We start from the raw sequence: 23091 nt of genomic DNA, 5'->3' as shown, positions 1-23091 counted from the left end.
TGTGCTATGATTGGCTGTGGCATGAGTGCAGTGATTGGTAGTGGGGCTTTGCGAGGGAGACACTCCCTGTTTGAAAGGACTTCTTGTACAACCGGCCAACGAGCAAGTCGTAACCGTAACGCGCGGATCTTCCAATAAATATTATTGCGTTTTATCGAGTTGGCCCGTTAATCAATTAACCTGCAATCCTGACCGCCCTCCCTTACAAGAATATGTTTTGCAGTGTGGCAAAACTGTGAAATAAAAAGCGTGAAAAATGACGTTAAAAATTATTCTTGCGACGTACAGTGTTATTTTTCGTTTTAGTGCAGTGTTTTTATATTTACAATAATTGTCGTAGAATATTAATTAAGATATACCGAAGACTCTCATTTTGTCATAATTTAATAATGAAAGCAAATATTTATTTCAATCCGGTAGCTGTCAAACGGCTTATTTTCGCCCTTGATTATGCATAATTCCATTCGACATATGTGGATTACCCAAACAAAAGGAGAGTTTTCAGTATATTTTACAAGTCTATTCTATCAATAACAAATCCTATATCATTGAAAAACATTTTTATTTTAATGTATATCGCAAGAATTTTTATTATATTTCTTGCTTTAACGTCATCAATCCAAGATGGCTGTAGTGAGTAAACAAGAGCCTTAAAATACCGTATTTTAAATAATCCTACATTTATTAGACCCTCATATATCTAAAAGAGGTTCATATAACACGGATTCGTATAACACGACGGAAAAATTTTAATATTTGTTTGTTTTAAAGTAAAATAAAAAATTTTACTATTACATCTTTAATATTTATTTTATATTTTTTATAATAAACCCTCTCATCTTTTATAAATATGTGTTTTTATAGACATACATAATCCATATATGTATAATTTATGTGACTTGTATAACACGGATTCATATAACATGGAACGCATTCCTCGTCTTATACGGATAGGTCTACTGTATTTATATTTAACGCGTTGAGTATTATCATGCCTCTTGATAGTCACTTCAGGAAAACACTCAACGGGGATATAAATTATTCCTGTTATCTGTTTTCTTTTTATAAGCGTGATATGTTATCTGAAAACTATGTTTTTATATTTCAGGTCAAACGTATAGTGCCATCGAGCCTTCGGCGTAATCGTTGGTCGCCACTCTGCAAGTTCTAAAACAGCTTCAACACAGTGCGGTTCGAGAAATATCAGACTAAAACGATCGATAGCTTCAGTTGCAGGGAAGCCGCGCAAAGGGCTCGACGAGCAAAGCTGTCAATTCGGTTTTACGCAGGCCTTACGCAAGACAGAAAACGCGTATGAAATTTGCCGTGCCTACAGGACCAATATGACATATTTACGATCAATTGGGGAGGTGATTATCTTCCTGTTGTTGTCGATCTTTGCGATATTGGATGGCATAGTCAGGTCATTCATTCCTAAGAGGTACAAAATGAAGAGCATAGATGGTGAAATTGCTCTCGTGACAGGAGGTGGCGGAGGATTGGGGAGGCTTCTCTCCCTCAGGCTGGCCAACTTGGGCGCCATCGTCATCGTTTGGGATATAAATGAGACCGGTGAGTCCGAAATGAGACAATAGAAAAATTTTATATTTGCAACATTTGCAACAAAATACAAGATAAAATTTTACATGCGCAAAGAAAGAATGTATGAAATAGAAATATAGCTATGAAACTAGTGGAAATTTTAATAAAATTCTAGAAATATTAGTTATTCTAAATTGGATACAAAAATTATGACAAACATACGTGATAAATTGGTTCATATGATAGTCATAACAAATTTGATAACTGTAACATGTTATAATTCCAAGAACGAATAACATATCTCTATTGATAACATGTCAAAATTTGGTCATCATTACACACACAATAATAAGTTTTTATTTAATTATATCATATAGGCATAGAATTTAACAGAATGGCCAAGTCAAGATTAGAAACTTGACAAAACAGATGAAAAATGTAATTATATATGTATCATTATATGTAACTTGATTTCTTAGGAAATGTGATCTTACGTAAAGTTACATATGATTGTTCTTATCCATAAAAAGATGGATGGCCCCTTTCCTCCATAGGGGAGACCGGGGCGGGTTGTCACACTTTTCAAATACTGATTTTTAAAAAATGTTTGCAATATTTTATAATATCGTATAGGGGAGACCGGAGCGAAGTCGTCACTATTTTTTCGGTGCCAATTTTTAACAACAAAACAAATAATTTTAGTAAAATGTAGTGGTATACAGTTGTAAAGAGTGAACCCTTATGAAGATATTACAAAATTTATACGGACATTTTTGGTCTACGTCGCTTTGTTCAACTGGTATAGAGTGAAAACGACAAAGGTGCAAAAATTGAAATGTAAAAATTGCGGAGTCGTCACTTCATTCTCGGACTGAATTTTAAATGAAAATTTATAATTCCGATCATGAAAAATGATAGGATACATTTTATTAATTATTTTTTAATAGAAAAATGGAAACATTAATTAAAAACACGATGGCGGAAAATAATTACAAGGAAAGCGCACACACTTATGTGCCCTACGCCCGCACGTTTCTCGTCAGCTCTATTCTGTCATCTCTGAGCACACGCAGCACATATTATCCAAGTCCTCGGCGGAATTCGACCACTGCTGCTTCTTTGACTTTGATTTTCGCCGGAAGCCTCCATGATATGGCTTGGTGACGACTTCGCCTCGGACACAAGTTTCAAGTTTGGTCGCTCATAAAATATTAGAAATCAATGAAAATAAAAAAATTTTACTGGATTTGTGTTCAGCATGCATTACTCTTTAGAATCACTTACTTTGAGATTCGGAAACACAATAATATTTAAGATATTACAAATTTTCGACGCACAAAAAATTTTACTTTTGACCTCCGAAAACACGTTTACCTCGATAAGAATCACAACATGGCACATAATCTCACTAAACTCCGTTGGTCACGTGGGCACCATAAGCCGCGTTTACAGTATTAATGGCGAGTTTACACAACATACAGATTTCGAGATAATTGCAATGACGACTCCGCCCCGGTGACGACTTCGCCCCGGTCTTCCCTACTATTTTATAATGCAGCTATATCCTTTAGGTGTAAGAAAAAAAAATTAGACTTATATATATTTATACACAAAAAAGTTATTTAATTCTAAGCAAAATCGTGCAAATGTGACAACTTACTCCATACCTAGCGTTCGTTGTCACATGTTTCTGGATTGGTTGTCACGTATCTTTCATATGTACAGTACCCTCCATAAGTTTGGAAACACTCTATAAAATGCAATATACAGGAAATAGTACATAATAAAATCAATATATTTTGCTTTGTAAGTGTTTATTTAACTAAAGAAAACTAAAATGAAGGTATACATACATACATACGTTATCCGACAGGCTTTTAAAATAAAGAATTTCCATTAAATTTTACATTCCTCAAAGTAACCACACCTTTTGCCTTAATGACTGCCTTGCATATTCTCGGCATACGGTGGATCAACTTTCGGAGTTCAGTCGAGATACGTTTCCATTCTTGCTAGAGAACTTCCCAAAGGTGCACCTGTGACTTGTGATTCGCTGTTCAACAAATTCAACTCCGAGCACTTCGGTGTCGCGAAATGATCATCCGACATATTTTCGGCATGTACAAGTGTTGCAAGTGTCCCAGGTGGAAATATATATCATCATTTGAACGTCTTACGATATATTCATACCAAAAATCTGCACAGATCGCTGCCGTGTGATTATTTATCTGTAAATAGTCGCACGTACGGCATCTGTTATAGAGTGTTTCCAAACTTATGGAGGGTACTGTATAAAGGAAACATACGACAAATAGTTCCTGTTTTAATGTTTTATTAAAGTTTTAGTGACAGTTTTTTGTAGATTTAACTTAACAATATATTACAGCTTGAATTAAATAATTATTGAATGAAAAATTAACAATTTTCATAAACTTTATAATATAATTATCATATACTTAAAGTAAATAAAAGAATAATAATTCTCATAAACTTTGCAATACTTTCATAAACTTTGAGTAAGTAAAAGGGTAAATATTTACCTTTACACAGCCCCCGCCAATGACCTTGACGTTGACATATGTTGTCAAGGTCACCCTCCTGACTAACCTTCAGAAGGTTTAAGCCGTCGCTCGTTTTTTATTAAAAAGTTATTCACAAAAAAAATTTGGAAAATATACGAATATCACTACTAAGAGAGGTAATTTGCTGATATGTATGCTGATGTGTGTATATAGACAGTACACATGTGAGCGGGGGAGGAGCTACCGCCTCTCCCCCGCAAACAGGAGGGTGGGAGTGGACCTCGATCGTTTCACGTGGAAAGTTGAAAACCCGAATTCTACAATGATTGACCTTGTTTGTAACATAGTTGCACATTTTTATCACAGTAAAAGATCGTACTGCAAATACATTAATTACAATCATTCAGCAACGTATTAAACCTGGCACAATAATCTATAGTGACTGTTGGAAAAAATACAGATCTTTGAATGATTTTAATTACATACATCATACTGTGAATTATTCTAAGAATTTTGTAGACTCTGTGTTAGGTGTACATACACAAAATATAGAACGATTATGGCGCGATATGCTGCTTTGCCTCGTTTTGACATAAAACAAGAACATTATATAAATTACATAGCTGAATTTTTGTTTAAAAAACGGTATTATCTTAATGTATCAATTACTAATGAATAAATTGATGTGACATATTTTTGATAAAATTGCACAATGCGACTTTTCACGCGAACCGAGGTCCACCCCCACCCCTCCTGCATACGGGGGAGGGGCGGTAGCCCCTCTCCCGCTCACATGTGTACTGTCAATACACATACATCAGCAAATTACTTTTTTTAGCACTGACACAAACTTGTGAATTTTTTAAACTTCTTTTGCTCATAACTTTTAAATCGCCCCCCCCCTGCACCCTCCATGTACTTTGATATATTATATAGAATATATTCATCATTAAAAGCTAAGTGATATGCAAATGGATATTTTGCTCTCTCCCGCTTACATGTGTACTTCTATCCCGTTAATATAACTGCTATATTTTCCAAACTTTTTTTGTGAATAATTTTTTAATAAAAAACGATCGACGGCTAAAACCTTCTGAAGGTTACTCAGGAGGGTGACCTTGACAACATATGTCAAGGTCAAGGTCATTGGCGGAGGCTGTGTAAAGGTAAATATTTACCAAGAAAAATTTACTCACTACGTCAAATTTTTAAAAAGAGCTCGTAAATATTACATACAATGTTTATGCAACGAGCTATTTCGTACATACGATTAACACGAGGTTCAACCTACACTATAGAGAAAAATATGCCACTCAATCTATTAAGGTGGTTCAAGCAGTAATTTGAAGTCACAAAAACAACTATTGTTACTAGTAACAAATATGAATGATTTAGTATGTAAAAATCAGCATACATTTAAATTAATTATTCTGTAAGGTGTTTTCTCATTTAACCGTTGCTATAAACTGAAAATATCAGAACAAAGTCACAAATTTGACTAGAGTTGGTGATATAACCATAAATATGATCACGCCGGTAAAGAATAAAATATACTAAAATAGAAAAAATATACGTCACAATTTCTACAATTCCGCGATAGTGAATATATTCATACAACTGCCGAAAAAAATATGTTATCCATAAGGAACCTCCATTCAACGGTGGGAGAATGGTAGGACACGCGTCTTGTGCGTCAGCTGACGCGTGCGACGTTGCCAAGCAGCCACTCAAGACGGCCGCCATGACTCTCGTGTCGTGTCGAAACGTCGAAAGTTGCCGAAAGTTTGTCGAAAGTTTCGCTTTATTTATATACGGTACGGTCAATCAGTTTGGTGTCGCGTCAGTATCTTTAGAAATGTTTATTGCATCGATTAAACAGTTTTTTATTCGTTTATCTACTCGAGAAGTATGAACGTATTCCATAAATGTGCGATCTGACCCTCCTTTCCCTATTATCACCATGTAAAATTGGCAAAGTTTACGGACATATATCTCCGGAACCAAGCGGTAAAAAAATTCGAAATTTTTAAGACACACTCTAGGAACGTTAACCTTTCATTTAATATCATATTTTCCGGGCTATCTACATTTGACCTAAATGCTTGAACCACCTTAAATGAAATATAAGCTTTGTGACAACTAATATGTGTAACTTCTAGCCCCGATCTCCCCTGCTTATACATACATACTCGATACTTGAAGTTAGTATTGAACCATTTAAATTATTTCTGAATTTTTCTCCTACCTTTATTCTGGAGAAAATCTCAATGAATGATCGCTGATTGCCTTGTATATTATAATATCCATATAATTATTATAATATTCATATATTATTTATCCATTATTTCTATATATCCATTATATCTATAATTTATTTAATGTCTAAAATTATAAATAAAATATTTTTTCAATTTTACCTCGAAATATGAATTATGAATGAAATGTTTAATATTACATTGGATATACATTGGATGACAAATAAAATTTTTATTATCAAATATAAAACATGTAAAATGTTAATTTTATTAAAAACTTCTTATGAAAAGCTATAATTGGATTTCACGTTTTTATTTATATTAGCTTTTTTTTGAAAGTTTGTACAGAATCTGATGTTATTAATGAGTTTCTTTCATACATTAGCTATCGTGACACAATAGAAATAATTAATTATTATAGTGTTTTTGGTGATAAAATTGCGACATTACAGATTCAATCTGTTTACAATACATTTGTATATCTTACGTTTGATTGATTGTGCTTATTTAAAAAAAATGGCATAATAGTATAACATTTATTCTAATATAGACATCTTTTTATGTAAAATAGACATCGTTTTATGTATTAACAGAACATGAATTATCAACGTTATCGTCCAACTATTTAACTTTTTATTTATTGACGCACGCAAACTTTATTTTTCACAACAATAACAATATTTTATATACATATAATTATATTACAGCAAAAAGAATATAATTACTAGAACATTTTAATATAACAAAAAGGAGGATAAATGGAGTAAACATAAGATCAAACTTTTATAACTTGTATATTATATTTAAAAAAATACTAATAATATATTTCTAAAATAATAAGCTTCTAAAGAACTAGTTTTTAAAATATGTGCTTAATCTTATGAGTTTGCTAGGTAAATTTATAAGAGATATTTAAAAGTCTCATAATTCTTATATTTTCAACTTCTATGTCATACATTAAAAACAGAGATTGTCGGACGCGTAAATACTTGAGAGAATCATGCAATGTTCAAAATTCGTGTCCTACATAAAATGAAAAATATATAGATCTGAAATTTGTATGTTATAAATTTAATTAAAATGCGCTGTGAACACTTGTACAATCATCATAAATATGACATTAAAATTCTTTTAACACAATCTCGCAGTTATTAGAACTACAGGAATATAAAAAAATTTATAAAGCAAGATATTTTGTATGTTATAAAAATTTTTTAAAGTCAGTTATTTATCGTAAAAATGATAAATAATTGATGTATTGATGTAAACATACATTGGTTACATTGTTACATTATAATTGATAATTTTGCTTAGAATAAACAATTGTTTTACATGCATAAATGATGGAATCTTGTAACAAAGGAACGAAATTGAAAGAAAGACGTTCAGAAAGTGTCGATGGTTGATATAAATCGATAATACAACTGAAAGACCCGCCATAAATGCAAGGTCGATTAGGCTTCCGAATTTCAGGGTCATTGCGTACGCGCATGGAGCATTAATGTCATTTAAACAGCTTTCAGATTATGATTCGTAAAATGATTGGCTTATATACATACGATCTTCAAAATACGTGCGCAGAAAAAGAGTATGAGGACTAAAGTTAGTTTAAGGTCACACACACACACACACACACACACACACACACACACACACACACACACACACACACACACACACACACACACTATCCTGATCTAATCATTTTCTTTTAATTTTTCTTACTTATGAATCACACAATAACACACATGTGCGCGTGCGCACACACTGCATGTATTTTTATAATACAAGAACACAATAATTATACTAGAGAAAGCCACCGTTTTCTTCTGATATTATAGTAAGTTAATCTAAAATATTTAAATTACTGGAGAAATGTATTACGTACATTATACAATACATTTCTCTAATCTCTAACAAAATAATTGGTCAAAAGCTTGGTAAATATTTACCCTTACAAACCCTCTCCCCCCCCTCCTTCATTGACTTTCTCCTTCAAGTTAACTTATTGCATTAGTTCAGAAGTGCAGCGAAAACGAACAGGCCTGCTAATACTAATACTCTGTGATTGGTTCATAACACCCTTAAGATTATATTTAAGACGGTCTTAAATATAAGATCCGACTATGAATACCAGCCAAAGATGTATATAATATATACCAAGTATGTAGAAATAATCAATTTTCTAACATGGTAAATTTAGCATTTTAAAACTTAAGTAACCAATAACAATATATATATATATATATATATAAAGAGTTTTATGTTGTTTTCCTAAATAGCGCACTTCTAATCTTTTTTCAACATTCAACAGAATTTATAATTTTCTGAAATGTTTTATTTTCTTGTATTAATTGAAGTTGGATGTTTGGAAATGAATATATGTAGGGAATATCTCTGAAACCGTGAGGTATCTGACAAAATGTTTTAGGCAAAAAGGTTGCAGTATTAGTGATCCCTGTAATCGTGTATTTAGATTTTTTTAATGTCATATTTTTGCAAAAATAACATTGAAGGGTGGGGATATGTTAAAAAATATGACATTTAAAAAATCTAAATAAGTACAAGATTACATAGATCACTTTAATACCATAACCTTAGGGATTATTTCAATCTCTAAACATGCTTTGAAGCCGATAAAAAAATACGTGTCTGTTATTTTTCACTGCTCTACAACAGGGTTCAAAATAATGCATTACTTTTTGTAATGTATTACGGTTTCATTAAAGATTATTTTTTTAATAACCAATACGAAGGTTTTCAATTACGCATTACTTTTCAAATAATCAATGCGGTTTTTTCCATTACGCATTACTTTTTAAATAATTAATGCGATTTTGTTTATTACGCATTACTTTTTAAATAATCAATGCGATTTTTTTTATTACGTATTACTTTTTAAATAATTAATCCGATTTTTTTTATTACGCATTACGTTTTAAATAATCAATGCGATTTTTTTCATTACGCATTACTTTTTAAATAATCAATGCGATTTTGTTTATTACGCATTACTTTTTAAATAATCAATGCGATTTTTTTCATTACGCATTATTTTTTAAATAATTAATGCGGTTTTTCCATTCCGGATTACTAATCATTAATAAATAAAGATATAATTACTTTTAAAAAAATTAATAAGTAATGCATTATTTTTTAATTTGAATTTTCAATACTTTGTACATGACAATTAATGTTACTGCTATGTCTCTCGTCAATCAACATGATGGCGCCCATGGAAAATGAGAGGACCACAATATTATATAGGGGAGACCGGGGCTAACTCGACACAATTTTTTAAAGGCAATTTTCAACAATTAATTAAAATTTTCAAGCAAATTTAATGGTACACATTTAAAGAGCGTTCCTTCAGGTACAAAATTGCTTAACGAAATTTTGCTGTACGTCGCTTAGTTTTGCCCCCAGGAAAAGAAAAGTGACGCAAAGACAAATTTTCAAATTAAAAAATGCCGGGGTAAACTCGACACTTTGCCTGATCGACACAATTTGATCTGGAACTTATTTTTTATTGTCTGAAACTAAATATACATTTGTTTATCGTGTATTTAGAAAGTACAAAAATTTGGAATTAAGTAAAACAATCATTGGAAATAATGAAAACCAAAATTGTTGAACATTCAATTATTTTCATCTAAACTCATGTCTGAAAAACAATTTATGCAAGTAAATTCGCGATTACACGTGCGCACACATTTGTCATGGGCCATATAGCTGCATCACAAGCATCGTTTATTATTGGGAGCCAATAAAACAGCGTGTCGACTTTGCCCCGTCGACTTTGCCCCAAACGTCGTTTTTTACTTTTGTTACTCCAAAAATATAAAAATTTTGAAAATATGCAAAAACTATTATCAGATTCGTATAAAGCATCGAATTTTCCATCAAAATCACTTACCGGTAGATTCGCAAGAGTAAAGCTTGATGAAAGAGTAGACATTTTCGAGAGATCAGAAAAATTACTTTTTACTATCAAAAACGCTTATGTCGCGTTAAAAATTACACTATAACTCACAATGTTACCAAATTCCGTTGATAATACTGGCACATAAAGACGCATTTACAGTAGGAAAGGCAAGTTTCTACGATAGATTTAAATTGGCAAAAAGCCTAGTGTCAAGTTTGCCCCGGTGTCGAGTTAGACCCGGTCCCCCCTACACGTACAATTTACGTACTATATTCACTCTTCGACTACTATATGTGTGTATTAAGCAGGGATGAACAGTAATATTTATTTTCAATAATCCGTACATAAAACAAATGATAAACAAAAATTTCAACGATTTTTTCCATTACGGATTACTTTTTAAATAATTAATGCGTTTTTTTTCATTACGCATTACTTTTCAAATAATCAATGCGATTTTTTCTATTACGGATTACTTTTTAAATAATCAATGCGATTTTTTTCATTCCGTATTACTTTTTAAATAATCAATGCAATTTTGTTTATTACGCATTACTTTTTAAATAATCAATGCGATTTTTTTTATTACGCATTACTTTTTAAATAATTAATGCGATTTTTTTTATTACGCATTACTTTTTAAATAATCAATGCGATTTTTTTCATTACGCATTACTTTTTAAATAATTAATCCGATTTTTTTCATTACGCATTACTTTTTAAATAATCAATGCGATTTTGTTTATTACGCATTACTTTTTAAATAATCAATGCGATTTTTTTTCATTACGCATTATTTTTTAAATAATCAATGCGGTTTTTCCATTTCGGATTACTTTTTTAATAATTAATAAGTAAAGAAATAATTACTTATTAAAAAATTAATAAGTAATGCATTATTTTTTAATTTAAATTTTCATTACTCTGCTCTACAATATATATCCAAAGCCTATCAAAATAGATGAGGGACAGTTCCAAACGTTCCCTTGTCAGTCGATAGCCAATAAGAGAACGTATAAATGAAATATATCGTTTTTCCGCTTTTTTATTAGTACAACAACTAATAATATAATTATACGTTTTAAACCAAGCTTAATCAATAAGAAACTTGTATGCGGAAGTACATATATCAAGGTATGTTGAAGTTACCGAGAAATAAGGTAACAACGATTGACAGCAGTCAGGAGTAAGAAGAAAATTATGAAATTTTATAGATACTTGTTATTTGTAACAAAATATAAAATATATAATATAAAATATAATATTTGTTTTAAATAATAAAATTGGTTAATATGCATAAAAGGTCAAACCTTACCAATGACTTTGACCTTGACATATGTTGTCAAGGTCATCATCCTGAGTGACCTTCAAAAGGTTTTAGCCGGCGGTCATTGTTTATTAAAAAGTTATGAACAAAGAAGTTTAAAATATATAACAATTTGTGTTAGTGCTAAAACATCCGCGCAATGCGCAGAAAAAATAAATATATATCTCTATATATACATAAATTTAAGAGAGGAAAATATAACTTAAAGTGGAAAAAAATTTGAATCTGCGAAGAAAAAAGTAAGAACAAAGAGGGTTTAGGGAAGGGATCTAGACTTTAAAAAAAGGAAAAGGTTTTGAGCCCGCGCAAAGCGCGGGCGAAAAACCTAGTAAAATATAAAATATAAAATATAAAATATAAAATATAAAATATAAAATATAAAATATAAAATATAAAATATAAAATATAAAATATAAAATATAAAATATAAAATATAAAATATAAAATATAAAATATAAAATATAAAATATAAAATATAAAATATAAAATATAAAATATAAAAGTAAAGTTCTATGCATAATTTGACAGATCGCACAAAGAAAACATTTACAGAATTAGAGATATATCTATAAAAGTAGTAGATATATAGGGGAGACCGGGGCTAAAAGGTCAACGGGGTTGAAGCGTCAAATCAAATATCTCGGAACCTGTATATTGTGTGAACTCGCTATTAACATTGTAAACGCTGCTTATGGTACCCATGTGACCAACGGAGTTTCGGCAGGTTACCTGCCGTATTATGATTTTTACGAGGGCAAACGTGTTTTCGGAAGGTGAAAGTTACATTTTCTGCGCGTGGAAATTTTGTAATATCTGCAATAATATTTGCTCTCCAAATCTCGAGGTACATAATTATAAAGAGTAATGCATGCTGAACACGAATCCAGTGTAGTTTTTTCATTATCGTTGATGTCTAATATTTGGTGGGCGATCAAACCTGAAACTTGTGTTTGGGGCTAATCGGTCAGTAAACAGTCCAGATGCATTTCCAAGACATTTCCAGGCTCATTGCATATGGAATATGGATGAGACGGGAATTACAACCGTTCAGACATCGAATAGAGTCATCGGACGTCGAGGAGTGAAACAAGTCGGACGAGTGACTTCTGCGGAAAGAGGAACCCTCGTAACTATTTTTTAATAATGTTTCGCATAAAAATTTTAAATAAATTTTTATATTTTTCTCTTAAAAAACAATTATTAAAATATATCCTATCATTTTTCAGGATTAGATGTACGTATATGTATTGAAAATGCAGTGTGACGTTTAAACCCCGGCATTTTTGAGATTTCAATTTTTCCACCGTTGTCGTTTTTGCTCTATACCGGTTAAACAAAGCGACGTAGACAAAAATTTCCTATATAAATTTTGTAGCTAAAGGTTCACTCTTTACAGTGGTATACCACATTTAACTAAAATTATTTATTTTGTTGTTAAAAATCGGCACCGAAAAAAAACTGACCTTTTAGCCCCGGTCTCCCCTACTACAAATTAAATAGAAAAATCATGACAAGTATGCGTAATATTGTTAAGTTACATAAGATTTATAATTTACATTTTCATTGATCTTTGCATAAATTATTTATCAAATACTTACTTCAAATTTATATCTTCGCAACATTATACTAACAAATATAAACCCCATACAATCGTGCTGTTAAATTATAAAATAAAATATCTGAATAGCATATATTCTTAAGATATTAATTAAAGTCGAAAATTTTAATACGAAAATATTGAAGTCATAATAACATGCATGTTTTCAGGTTATATAGATAATTCATTATTAACATTGTATTTAACAATTTTTAATATCAGAACATTATCATATTACGTATATTAACGACATTAAATATACATATATTTCGTATATTGTACATCAATATATCCAATAACCCGACTAATCTTCTGTTATTAATTTTTATATCTTATCGCGTGATATTGATTTTTATTGATATATTGAATATCATTAATATTTTCCACCCCTCTCTGAGAGTTAAACATTTACGAGTTGGACATTGTGTTTAAATACTCAGAGTTGTCTTTAATGTTTTGACATTTAAGTATTTGACAAATGTGTGTTGCAAAGAATTAAAACTAAAAAATAAATAACAGATTATATAATATTCAATACATAAAACATATCCCACACAGCAAAATATATTACCAAGATATCTAGAAGATATCTGAATGACAGAATATTTGATTGTGCAACACTTGTCGAGATATCATGAGAATATCTCAGAGACATCTGCAAGATTATAAAAAGCCATGATAATTTTATCTCAGATATGATATCTGATTCTGCATATATATCGAATATCTATGTCATTAAAAGCAGATATATATACAAGTCACATAGCAAGGATAATTGAAAAAGAGTTCTTTTTAAATTCTATTAATTTATGAAATAAATTCTTTTTCCGTATCATTTCTGTTCTAAAATGACTCTTAAGAGTTCAAAAGAAATTCATTTTTATATCATCAATTCTGAGTCCGTCTTCAGATATAAAAGAAATTCTTTTCCTACTCCATAAGAATTCGCAATAAATTCGAAATTATGTTTAAATACTATTCCAATGGAGCTTTATCTGAACACTATTTTGTATCTGAAGAAGAATAAGAAAGAATCCTTCATGATTTATCCCAAAAAAATGTATCAAATCTTCTAATCCAATTTCTGTGTCAGAAAGAACATAAAATGTACTATACTCCGTCCAACGAGAGATCATGGTTGATCAAACGTAAATAACGATAGGGCACAGAGCCGCAACAAGGTGTTCGCGTTAAATTATTTTTATTTTTAATAGATATTTTCAACACTATTAAAAATAAAAATAATTTAACGCGAACATCTTGTTGTGGCTCTATGCCCTATCGTTATTTACGTTTGATCAACCATGATCTCTCGTTGGACGGAGTATAGTGCATTTTGCCATGCACTGTATGATATCTCGGAAGTATCACGAAAAATATTAGAACTAAATGTCTCACAAAGTTCGCCTTTGCCCTAGTGCGTGAAGATTTTTGCTTATGAGAAGGTACTGATGGCGCATGGTAGCCGTGTCGCGGCAACGCGTTACTTTGAACGATCGCAGTATTTTTGAAACATCAAAAGGGAATTTTTTTTCAATTCATTTCGAACAAATTATGCGAATTCATAAAGAATTTGAAAAAGTGAATCCTTTTTGAGTTCATAATAATTATTTATGCTATCTGGGAATGTAATATATTCATGATATACAGGGTGCGGTGTCCCATTTTAAATGCCCCAGGCAAATATCTCGAAAAATATGGAAGACATAGAAAAACGTTTTAGACAAAAGTTATAGGATATCAAGGGAGACAAATAATGGTAAAATCAATTTTCGAAAAAAATCGATTTTTTTATGTCACCTAAAGGTTATCGTCATTTTTTTAAACAGAATTGTATGATTTTTTGTACATAACATAATTATTCTATAAGAAATATGTGTTTGTTCCGCCAATAATAAATAACAAAAGGTGCGTATATTTAATCGACTATAATTGGCCAAAATTTTCAAAATTACACGACGTTTCGACCCAAGCTTCGGGTCCTTCTCAAGTAATCTAACAACAAACAATTATAAAAATCGCAGCGTCAATACAGCGGGTAAAAATATGTACGGAATTTAAATCGTGAGTAACACTTAAAAATACCTGATGAGGAAAAAGTGCCATTATCAAACAATTCTCAGTCAACTGTTCGTGAAATTTTGATAGAAAAGTCACAGAGTGCTAAAAAATATATTCGTCAGTAAGTTGTCAAAAAAGTAAAAAGGAATATGTAGAATAATTAGAATAATTATTCTACATATAAAGGTATTACACACACACACACACACACACACACACACACACACACACACACACACACACACACACACACACACACACACACACACACACACACACACACACACACACACACACACACACACACACACACACACACACACACACACACACACACACACACACACACACACACACACACGCACGCACGCACGCACGCACGCACGCACGCACGCACGCACGCACGCACGCACGCACGCACGCACGCATATATATATACTTACGTCGGTCAGACTAAGAGGCAATTACAAACCAGATTAAAAGAACATATAAATAATATCAGATTGGACGCGTCTAAACATTCGGTTGTCTCAGAGCATTCCACAAAATTCAATCATTCTTTTGACTGGGATAATGCACGCATCTTAGAAATCGAACATAATTATAAAAAGAGATTGACTGCTAAAATGATTCATATTAAAGAGCAGAAAAATGGTATAAATTTAAACAAGGACACGGAACTATTGAACAATGCTTATTTCGATATTTTGTATCGGTTATCATAAATGTTCTTCTAACAACATTAACTATGGGTTATTGTGCCCTTGCGATGCGTGTATTGCCTCAGTCGTCTGTTATCTTTTGCGACGAACACACGCTTTTGAGATGTGATGAAAGGAGTTCACCCACGTCGTTGTTGGTTGACCGCTTATGTGAATTTGATTGTCGTGAGTTGGGACTTAATTATTAATCTAGTGGTTATTTCAAATTTCAACTTTCGGTTTAGTTGCCACTAAGACGGTCTGGCGACAAAGTGAATCGGCGGATAACTTGACGAATACTCGATTATTACTTCTGACTTCATTATGACCAATTCTCCACATACTTCGGCGAGATCTAAATATTGTAAATAGTAGCGTTTGTGATTTGATTCAGTTATTGTAAAGGAAGAAGAGTTTTTGTAATGCGTTACCGGTTTGGATTTTTAATGTCCTGAAGAAGGCCAAGTTAGGCCGAAACGTCGACTGACTGTATACTTCGAAATTGTTTAATACATTTTTAACATCTTGAAGTGCTCGAAATTGGCCGTTTGTTGTATTTATATATATATATATAAACACGACAGTTTTAAATTCAATTTTACATCCCTCTTTGATAAAGGTAAGGGAGCCGGAACACAAAATGTGTAAGTGCTACGCATACGTTAAAATTATATTCCCAAATCATAAATCCAATATTTTAAAAAACTTCTGAAACCAATAAGACCACAATAAGATAAGATAGATTTGTTGTTGACCACAATAAGATAACATAGTAAGAAAAATAATATTTGACGCAAAAAAAGATTTATTCGTATCTCACGACATTTCGACCACTAATTTTAATTTTTCTCAAGTGTTAATTTACATATGTCGTACAACCGATCCTAGTCCTGGCATTGTGTCAGCAAGCCAAAAGTCAAGAAACTAAAATTACATTAAAAAGTTAAAGTAATAACATAGGAATAAATACAAAAAATTTTTTAGATTAGAGAACTTACAGGTGTTTTGTGCGTCATACGTGAAGTAAAACGTAATAATGTAAAAGAAAGAAATAAGTTTCGGAAAACATGTCAGCACCATTCGTCGGCAAACAGTAAAATGATTACAATCAACGCTAAGTGTTCTTTATTATTATATCATATGACCCGTAAAATTATCCGTGTCTTTCTGCAAATTGAATGTGTTATTGTGTTGTTTTATGAAAAACATCTCAGCAATCTCGCGTTTTCTATTTTGTTTTTCACAATGTAAGATTGTTTTCGACCATTCGAATTCGTGATTGTATGCAGTGCGGTGTTTACTGACAACAGAATGGTTGCTGGTATGCTTTCTGATGTCCGCTTGATGCTCTTTAATACGTATCTCCAGATGCCTTTTAGTTTGGCCAATATAAGTGGCATCGCAGTTTGCACAATTAATTTTATAAACTACACTCGTCAAAAAAATTATCGCAACACTCAATTTATACCAAAATTTCGCATAATTTCAAGTAACCGTATTTCCACGAAAAATTGTCGTATTTGAAATTTTTTTTTATTTTAAAGGGTAAAGTCTCTCTACTTTAAGGAATTTCCGTTAGATTTTGATTTTATCCTCTTCCCCTTCCGTTATCTCTTTAAAAGTAAGTTTTTTCTCCGAAAAATTGAATAATTTGACGAACTCTATGGGATGCTCTGCTCTGTGTGCGTGTGTGTGTGTGTTGGGGAGAGATGTATGTTCACACTTAAAATTGTGTATTACTACCTCGTCTTTGGATGACCAAGAATCCAGTATTTATAAACTTAATTATTATCAATTAAAGTAACTTAAATCGACTGTAACTGGCAATATATAACGTCTTTCCGATATGAACATAGAAAAAACTGTGAGCCAACTCACTTTGTCGGATTCACACAGCACTTTTTTCGGATCAAATCGAGACATTATTAATTTCGACCATCACTTTTGGTCAGTTGATGTAATTTCTAAGTTGAATAGTTTAAAATTTTATTGCGAAAAAATATTACCCCAGCCAGGGTTTGAACCTGGAACCTCCCGTATACCGTGCGGGTTCAAACCCTGGCTGGGGTAATATTTTTTCGCAATAAAATTTTAAACTATTCAACTTAGAAATTACATCAACTGACCAAAAGTGATGGTCGAAATTAATAATGTCTCGATTTGATCCGAAAAAAGTGCTGTGTGAATCCGACAATGTGAGTTGGCTCACAGTTTTTTCTATGTTCATATCGGAAAGACGTTATATATTGCCAGTTACAGTCGATTTAAGTTACTTTAATTGTTATTCTATCACTGGCGAAAAGAGAAGTTATTATTCTGCTTAATTATTATCACTTATTGAAAAACGAAGACTTTGAAAGATTCGATTTGTGAGTACTATTGTAGACAGGGTATTATAGAATGCGTAATAGTTATACATATACATATTTAATGTGAAATATCTACACAATAAAAAATCGAATAATTTGATTTACCTATTTATTGCTGTGCTATTAAATTAATCAATATCAATTTTATTCTGAATGAATAAAATTGTTTATATATTTAATTAATATATAACTTACTTTTAGTTATTTATTCTTAACATATTTCTTACCAAAAGACAAAAACATGCCAAAAAGCCCATTAGATGTAAGCTGGCTGTCCACAATAGTAAAACAAGCCCAGTCAGAAAGGTGACGTGGATTTAACGTTAATTTGACGTCGAAGAGGTTGACAGCTGGTTAAATCGAATTGATCGACGTCTTCGACGTTGAATCACTGTTGATCGACGAACTTTTTGACTGATTATAGTTGACCCGACGTCAAATCAATGTTAATCCAACATCGACAAATAAATATTATATAATAAATATTATATAATAAATATTATATAATAAATATATTACACAATAAAATAATTATTAAAATTATATATATAGACAATGCACATATAATATAAATATTATAGTCAATTTAAAACGGATATAAAAATTTCTTTTTATGTCGTCATTCAAGTGATTTGAGTCATTTATTTTATATATATATATATTTTATTTTATATATATATATATATATATATATATATATAATGTATATTATATATATATATTATGTATATATATATAATATATATATATATATATTATATATATATAATATATATATATAATATATATATATAATATATAATATATAATATATATATAATATATATAATATATATATAATATATATATATATATTATATATATATATATATATATATATAATGTTCTACTATAATATCTATTTCTTTATCAATATAGAATTTTAAACTTACCTTTTATCTTTTTCTAAATCTGAGAACTAGAAAGAGATAAAAGATAAATTAAACCGAAATTAAAATGTTAATCTCTGATGTACATTTTGGTATATGTAAATGCGACATAAAAGTCATATTAATTTAATACTGTTATAGATAAAATTATCTGTAATACTATTATAGATAAAAATATGAATAACTATAACGTTTACAAACTTCCACTAATCGGTTTAATAAAAAAAACTCGCATAATTCTCTTACTACTAACATAAAATGTTTAAACCAAATAAGTAACATTTGCTTTGCCAGAGCATAATTAACACAATTAAGAATTTTTAATTGACTATATACTGACAATGATTATAATCGTGGCAACGATTATAATTGTCGTGACAAATCGTCACCGTGTTTCGACCAAGGATTCTGGTCATTTTAAATTGATGTAATTTTAGATGCTTATAATATAAAATGTTTAAGTTAAATGTTAATAAAATGTTTAAGTTAAAAAAAATGTTAATCTTTAAACATATTAGTTTTTAACTAGCAATAAGAGAATTGACCCGAGTAGAAATTTTATCAGGCAGCCTGATGTCAGACGAGGTTCAGACGAGGTCCGAATGAGGACCTCATTCGGACCTCGTCTGACATCAGGCATGCCTGATACAATTTCTACTCGGGGAGGATATTAACCGATTTAGTAGAGGCATGTAAATGTATAGTATAGTATAATCGGATTCAAATCAACGTAGAAAAACCGTTATAAAAGAAGGTCGATCCGACATTGAAAGTTGAAACAACAGTTGAAAGTTCGTTGATATTTGATACGACTTCGATGTCGAATCAACCAAAATTTCAACTTATTTCGACATTAGATTATCGGCATTGATTCGACGTCGGGTCAACTATACATTTCTCACTGGGAGTAAAATGTCCTTTGAATACTTGGGAATAAAAATATCCGCAAATTAGGATAGAAAAACCTATGTTTAAAACCAGACCAACACAGAGGTAAGAATATCAAGGTGCCTGAAAGTTCTTATTGCAAAACAATCATATGAAACGAGAGGCCAAGATCAGGATATACAAAACTTGTGTCCGACCAATAATGACCTACACAGCGGAAAGCAGAGCTGACACCTGCAAAACTAAGAATATCTGTACTGCAGAAATGAAGATACTTAAAAGCATTTATTAGACATACCCTCAGAAACAGAATCCCAAACACAGAAATAAAAAGAAAATGCAACATTCGGGACATCGTCAGATGGATAAAACAAAGAAGACGAGCATGGAATAAACATGTATCAAGAATGGATGACAACAGAGTTGTAAAGATAGCAAGAGACCATGGTCCAAAAGACTCCCAGCCAGACCACTAAAACGCTAGAAGGACAACCGGACATCAACATCGCAACAGGCGCCATAAAAAAAAAGTTGTTAAAAACAGGCTCCAGCCTATTCAAAGAGGAAGAAGAAAAAGAAGATATTCCTTACCGAATTGACAAATAAGTGATATTCATCATGATATATACTTTTACGATATAAAGTACATCGTACATATATAATGAGAAAACCAATTGTCTTGAGATAAAAGATAATATTGAATCGCGACTATTGACTTAACATATCTCTTTCAAGAGTAATTAGTATTATGCCGACACATATTAATATTCATAGATTTCTTTGATCGAAAACAATTGACATTAACAAGTAGTGACTAATCATATTAATATTCAAAGATTTATCTGATCGAAAACAATTAACATTACCAGGTAGTTACTATAATCATGTTCAAAGTTCATCGAATATGCACATGAATACGTTATCTGTAAAAAAAATACAATAAAGCAATTTTTAAAAATTAAAAATGTTCTAAATTGTGCAAATAATCTTCTGATTCTTTAGATAAACTCTCCAGTGAAAATCGATCATAATTTGTTCTGTGTACATTTTATTTGTGATACGGTTCAATGAGATTCCGGAATGGCTGTATTATTATGATTAAGGCTTTATTATTATTTTTTTATCTGTTTAATTAATCGTATTCCGTTTTATTATTCATGACCGTCATTCTATGACAAGACTTTTAAAATTAACTGCGAAGATATTTGCACTTCCATTCCGCGATGACCTAATAGCGATAGTTGATGCGACATTTGTATGAGCAATGTCGCGATTCTATCGATGTATTTCCTATTTCGTGAATTTGCTACGTGAATTAATGTTAGAATCGAAAATACTATGTACAAGTATCGATCAGCTTAGATTGATGTTTCTTTCTTTCGATCAATGGCAATAGAAGGTCACTCTGTAGAATTCATTCGAGTTCATGGACATATGTATAAGAAACGACGCTTCTTGAATTTTAATCCGTCCTGATCATGAACGGCTGTGCGTAAAATAATAATCAACTTTATTATGAAACTATATGTTTCTTCTGCTATGAGATTTTACTATATGTCGATAGTGTCACATTTTCAAATAAATTGCACATTAAGAAAAATTAATCAACTCTTCGAAAATTTATTTTTAGATATTTTTAAAATAAAGAATATGAATTTCATCTTGACGATAGAAGTAGCACGACGTTCAAGGTCTACAAGTCTGTTCGCTTAGTTAGGTTCGCAAACTAGTTAACCGTTACAAAAATCAAATGCCAAATGAATATCGTGCCCTGTGTAAGCGCATATGTCTAGTGTCACGCAATGCAATGTATAGTGTCATTCCAACCTTATTGCGAATTTTGGGTATAATACATAAAATACATAAAAAATATATACACATATAAAAAATATAAATAATTTTTCTTTCTTTCTCTTTTCGTATTTCTCCAAATAACTTTATTATTAAATTCATTTGCTAATGTATTTGTTACGAATAAACTATTTTTGCATTTTACTAACTATTTATACCTTTTTTCTATTTATTTTTTGCTTTCTTAGATATTTTAGATTTTTGATTTAGGAAATAAATTAAATGTTTTAAGAATTGCTTTGTAAAAAATTATTTAAAAGCTTATTATTTTAAAAGTATATAGATATTATTTCTATTTTTTACAGAGAGAGAGAGAGAGATAGAGCATATACAAGTTATAAAAATGTTTCTTTATATATCTATTCCTTTCTCTCCTTTTCCTGTTATATTGAAAACTTTCACGAAACTTTTAAAACATTTTATCAACTTTAAATATAATTGTATAATCAAATTATTAACAAAAATGTTCATGTTTTAATTGCTGTTAAGAGAAATTGATTTCAGTGAAAGTATCGTAGCAAATGGTTGTATTAATGTTTTTGATCTACTACATGAAGAGAGCAGTTACTTTTCGGGCGAGAAGCCAAATAGCGGAAAAGGAACTGTAAAAGATGAAACTGTCTATTCATAGACTTTTACATACACAATATATGATTCATATATTAGATTTTAATTTCTTGTGCACATATACCTATACAAATATATATATATATATATATATATATATATATATACCTATATATATAATTTCTTTTACAAATAATGTACTTGTATGCTTAATGAAGTTTTAAATACATTAAATATTCTCAGTGATAAAAAAATATTTATATTGGCACATAATTAAGGAAATTAAAATTAGTTAATTAAAACTGTTAACTAATTAATTAATTAAAGCTATCATTATTTCTGCGAACTCAAAAATAGTAATAATTATTAGATTTACGATAAAATTAAATAAATAATTATAATTCTGAGTTTTATTCGCGGTTTTATATAGAGTATTATTTTTTCAACCTAGGTATAGTGATTATCGTATATGATAATAACGCATTACTATTTCTCCTAAAATATAATATTATTCTAACAGATTAAAATTAACGAAAAAGCAACAACGATATCGCAAT

General features: G+C 30.6%; 1 protein-coding gene across 5 annotated transcripts in view; it reads left to right on the top strand.

Moving 5' to 3' along the window:
• Window positions 1-23091, top strand: part of LOC139781588 (short-chain dehydrogenase/reductase family 16C member 6) — an 84673-nt gene that overhangs the window by 14160 nt on the left and 47422 nt on the right. For 2 of the 5 annotated variants that reach the window (XM_071720419.1, XM_071720423.1), the window contains exon 2: window positions 1109-1572. In XM_071720419.1, the coding sequence (XP_071576520.1) occupies window positions 1344-1572 (229 nt within the window). In that variant the 5' untranslated portion in view covers window positions 1109-1343. Of the gene's footprint in view, window positions 1-91; window positions 283-309; window positions 634-959; window positions 979-1108; window positions 1573-23091 lie in introns of those variants that run through there. The other 3 variants (XM_071720421.1, XM_071720420.1, XM_071720422.1) reach the window with 3 other exon arrangements.

Source organism: Temnothorax nylanderi, unplaced genomic scaffold (genome assembly GCF_030848795.1).
Source record: "Temnothorax nylanderi isolate EJ_2023f unplaced genomic scaffold, tnyl_v1.0 TNYL_tig0347_pilon, whole genome shotgun sequence".
In the NCBI taxonomy this organism is placed as follows: domain Eukaryota; kingdom Metazoa; phylum Arthropoda; class Insecta; order Hymenoptera; family Formicidae; genus Temnothorax; species Temnothorax nylanderi.
Note: the sequence above shows the minus strand (reverse complement) of the source record. Positions and strands in the feature narration are given on the sequence as shown.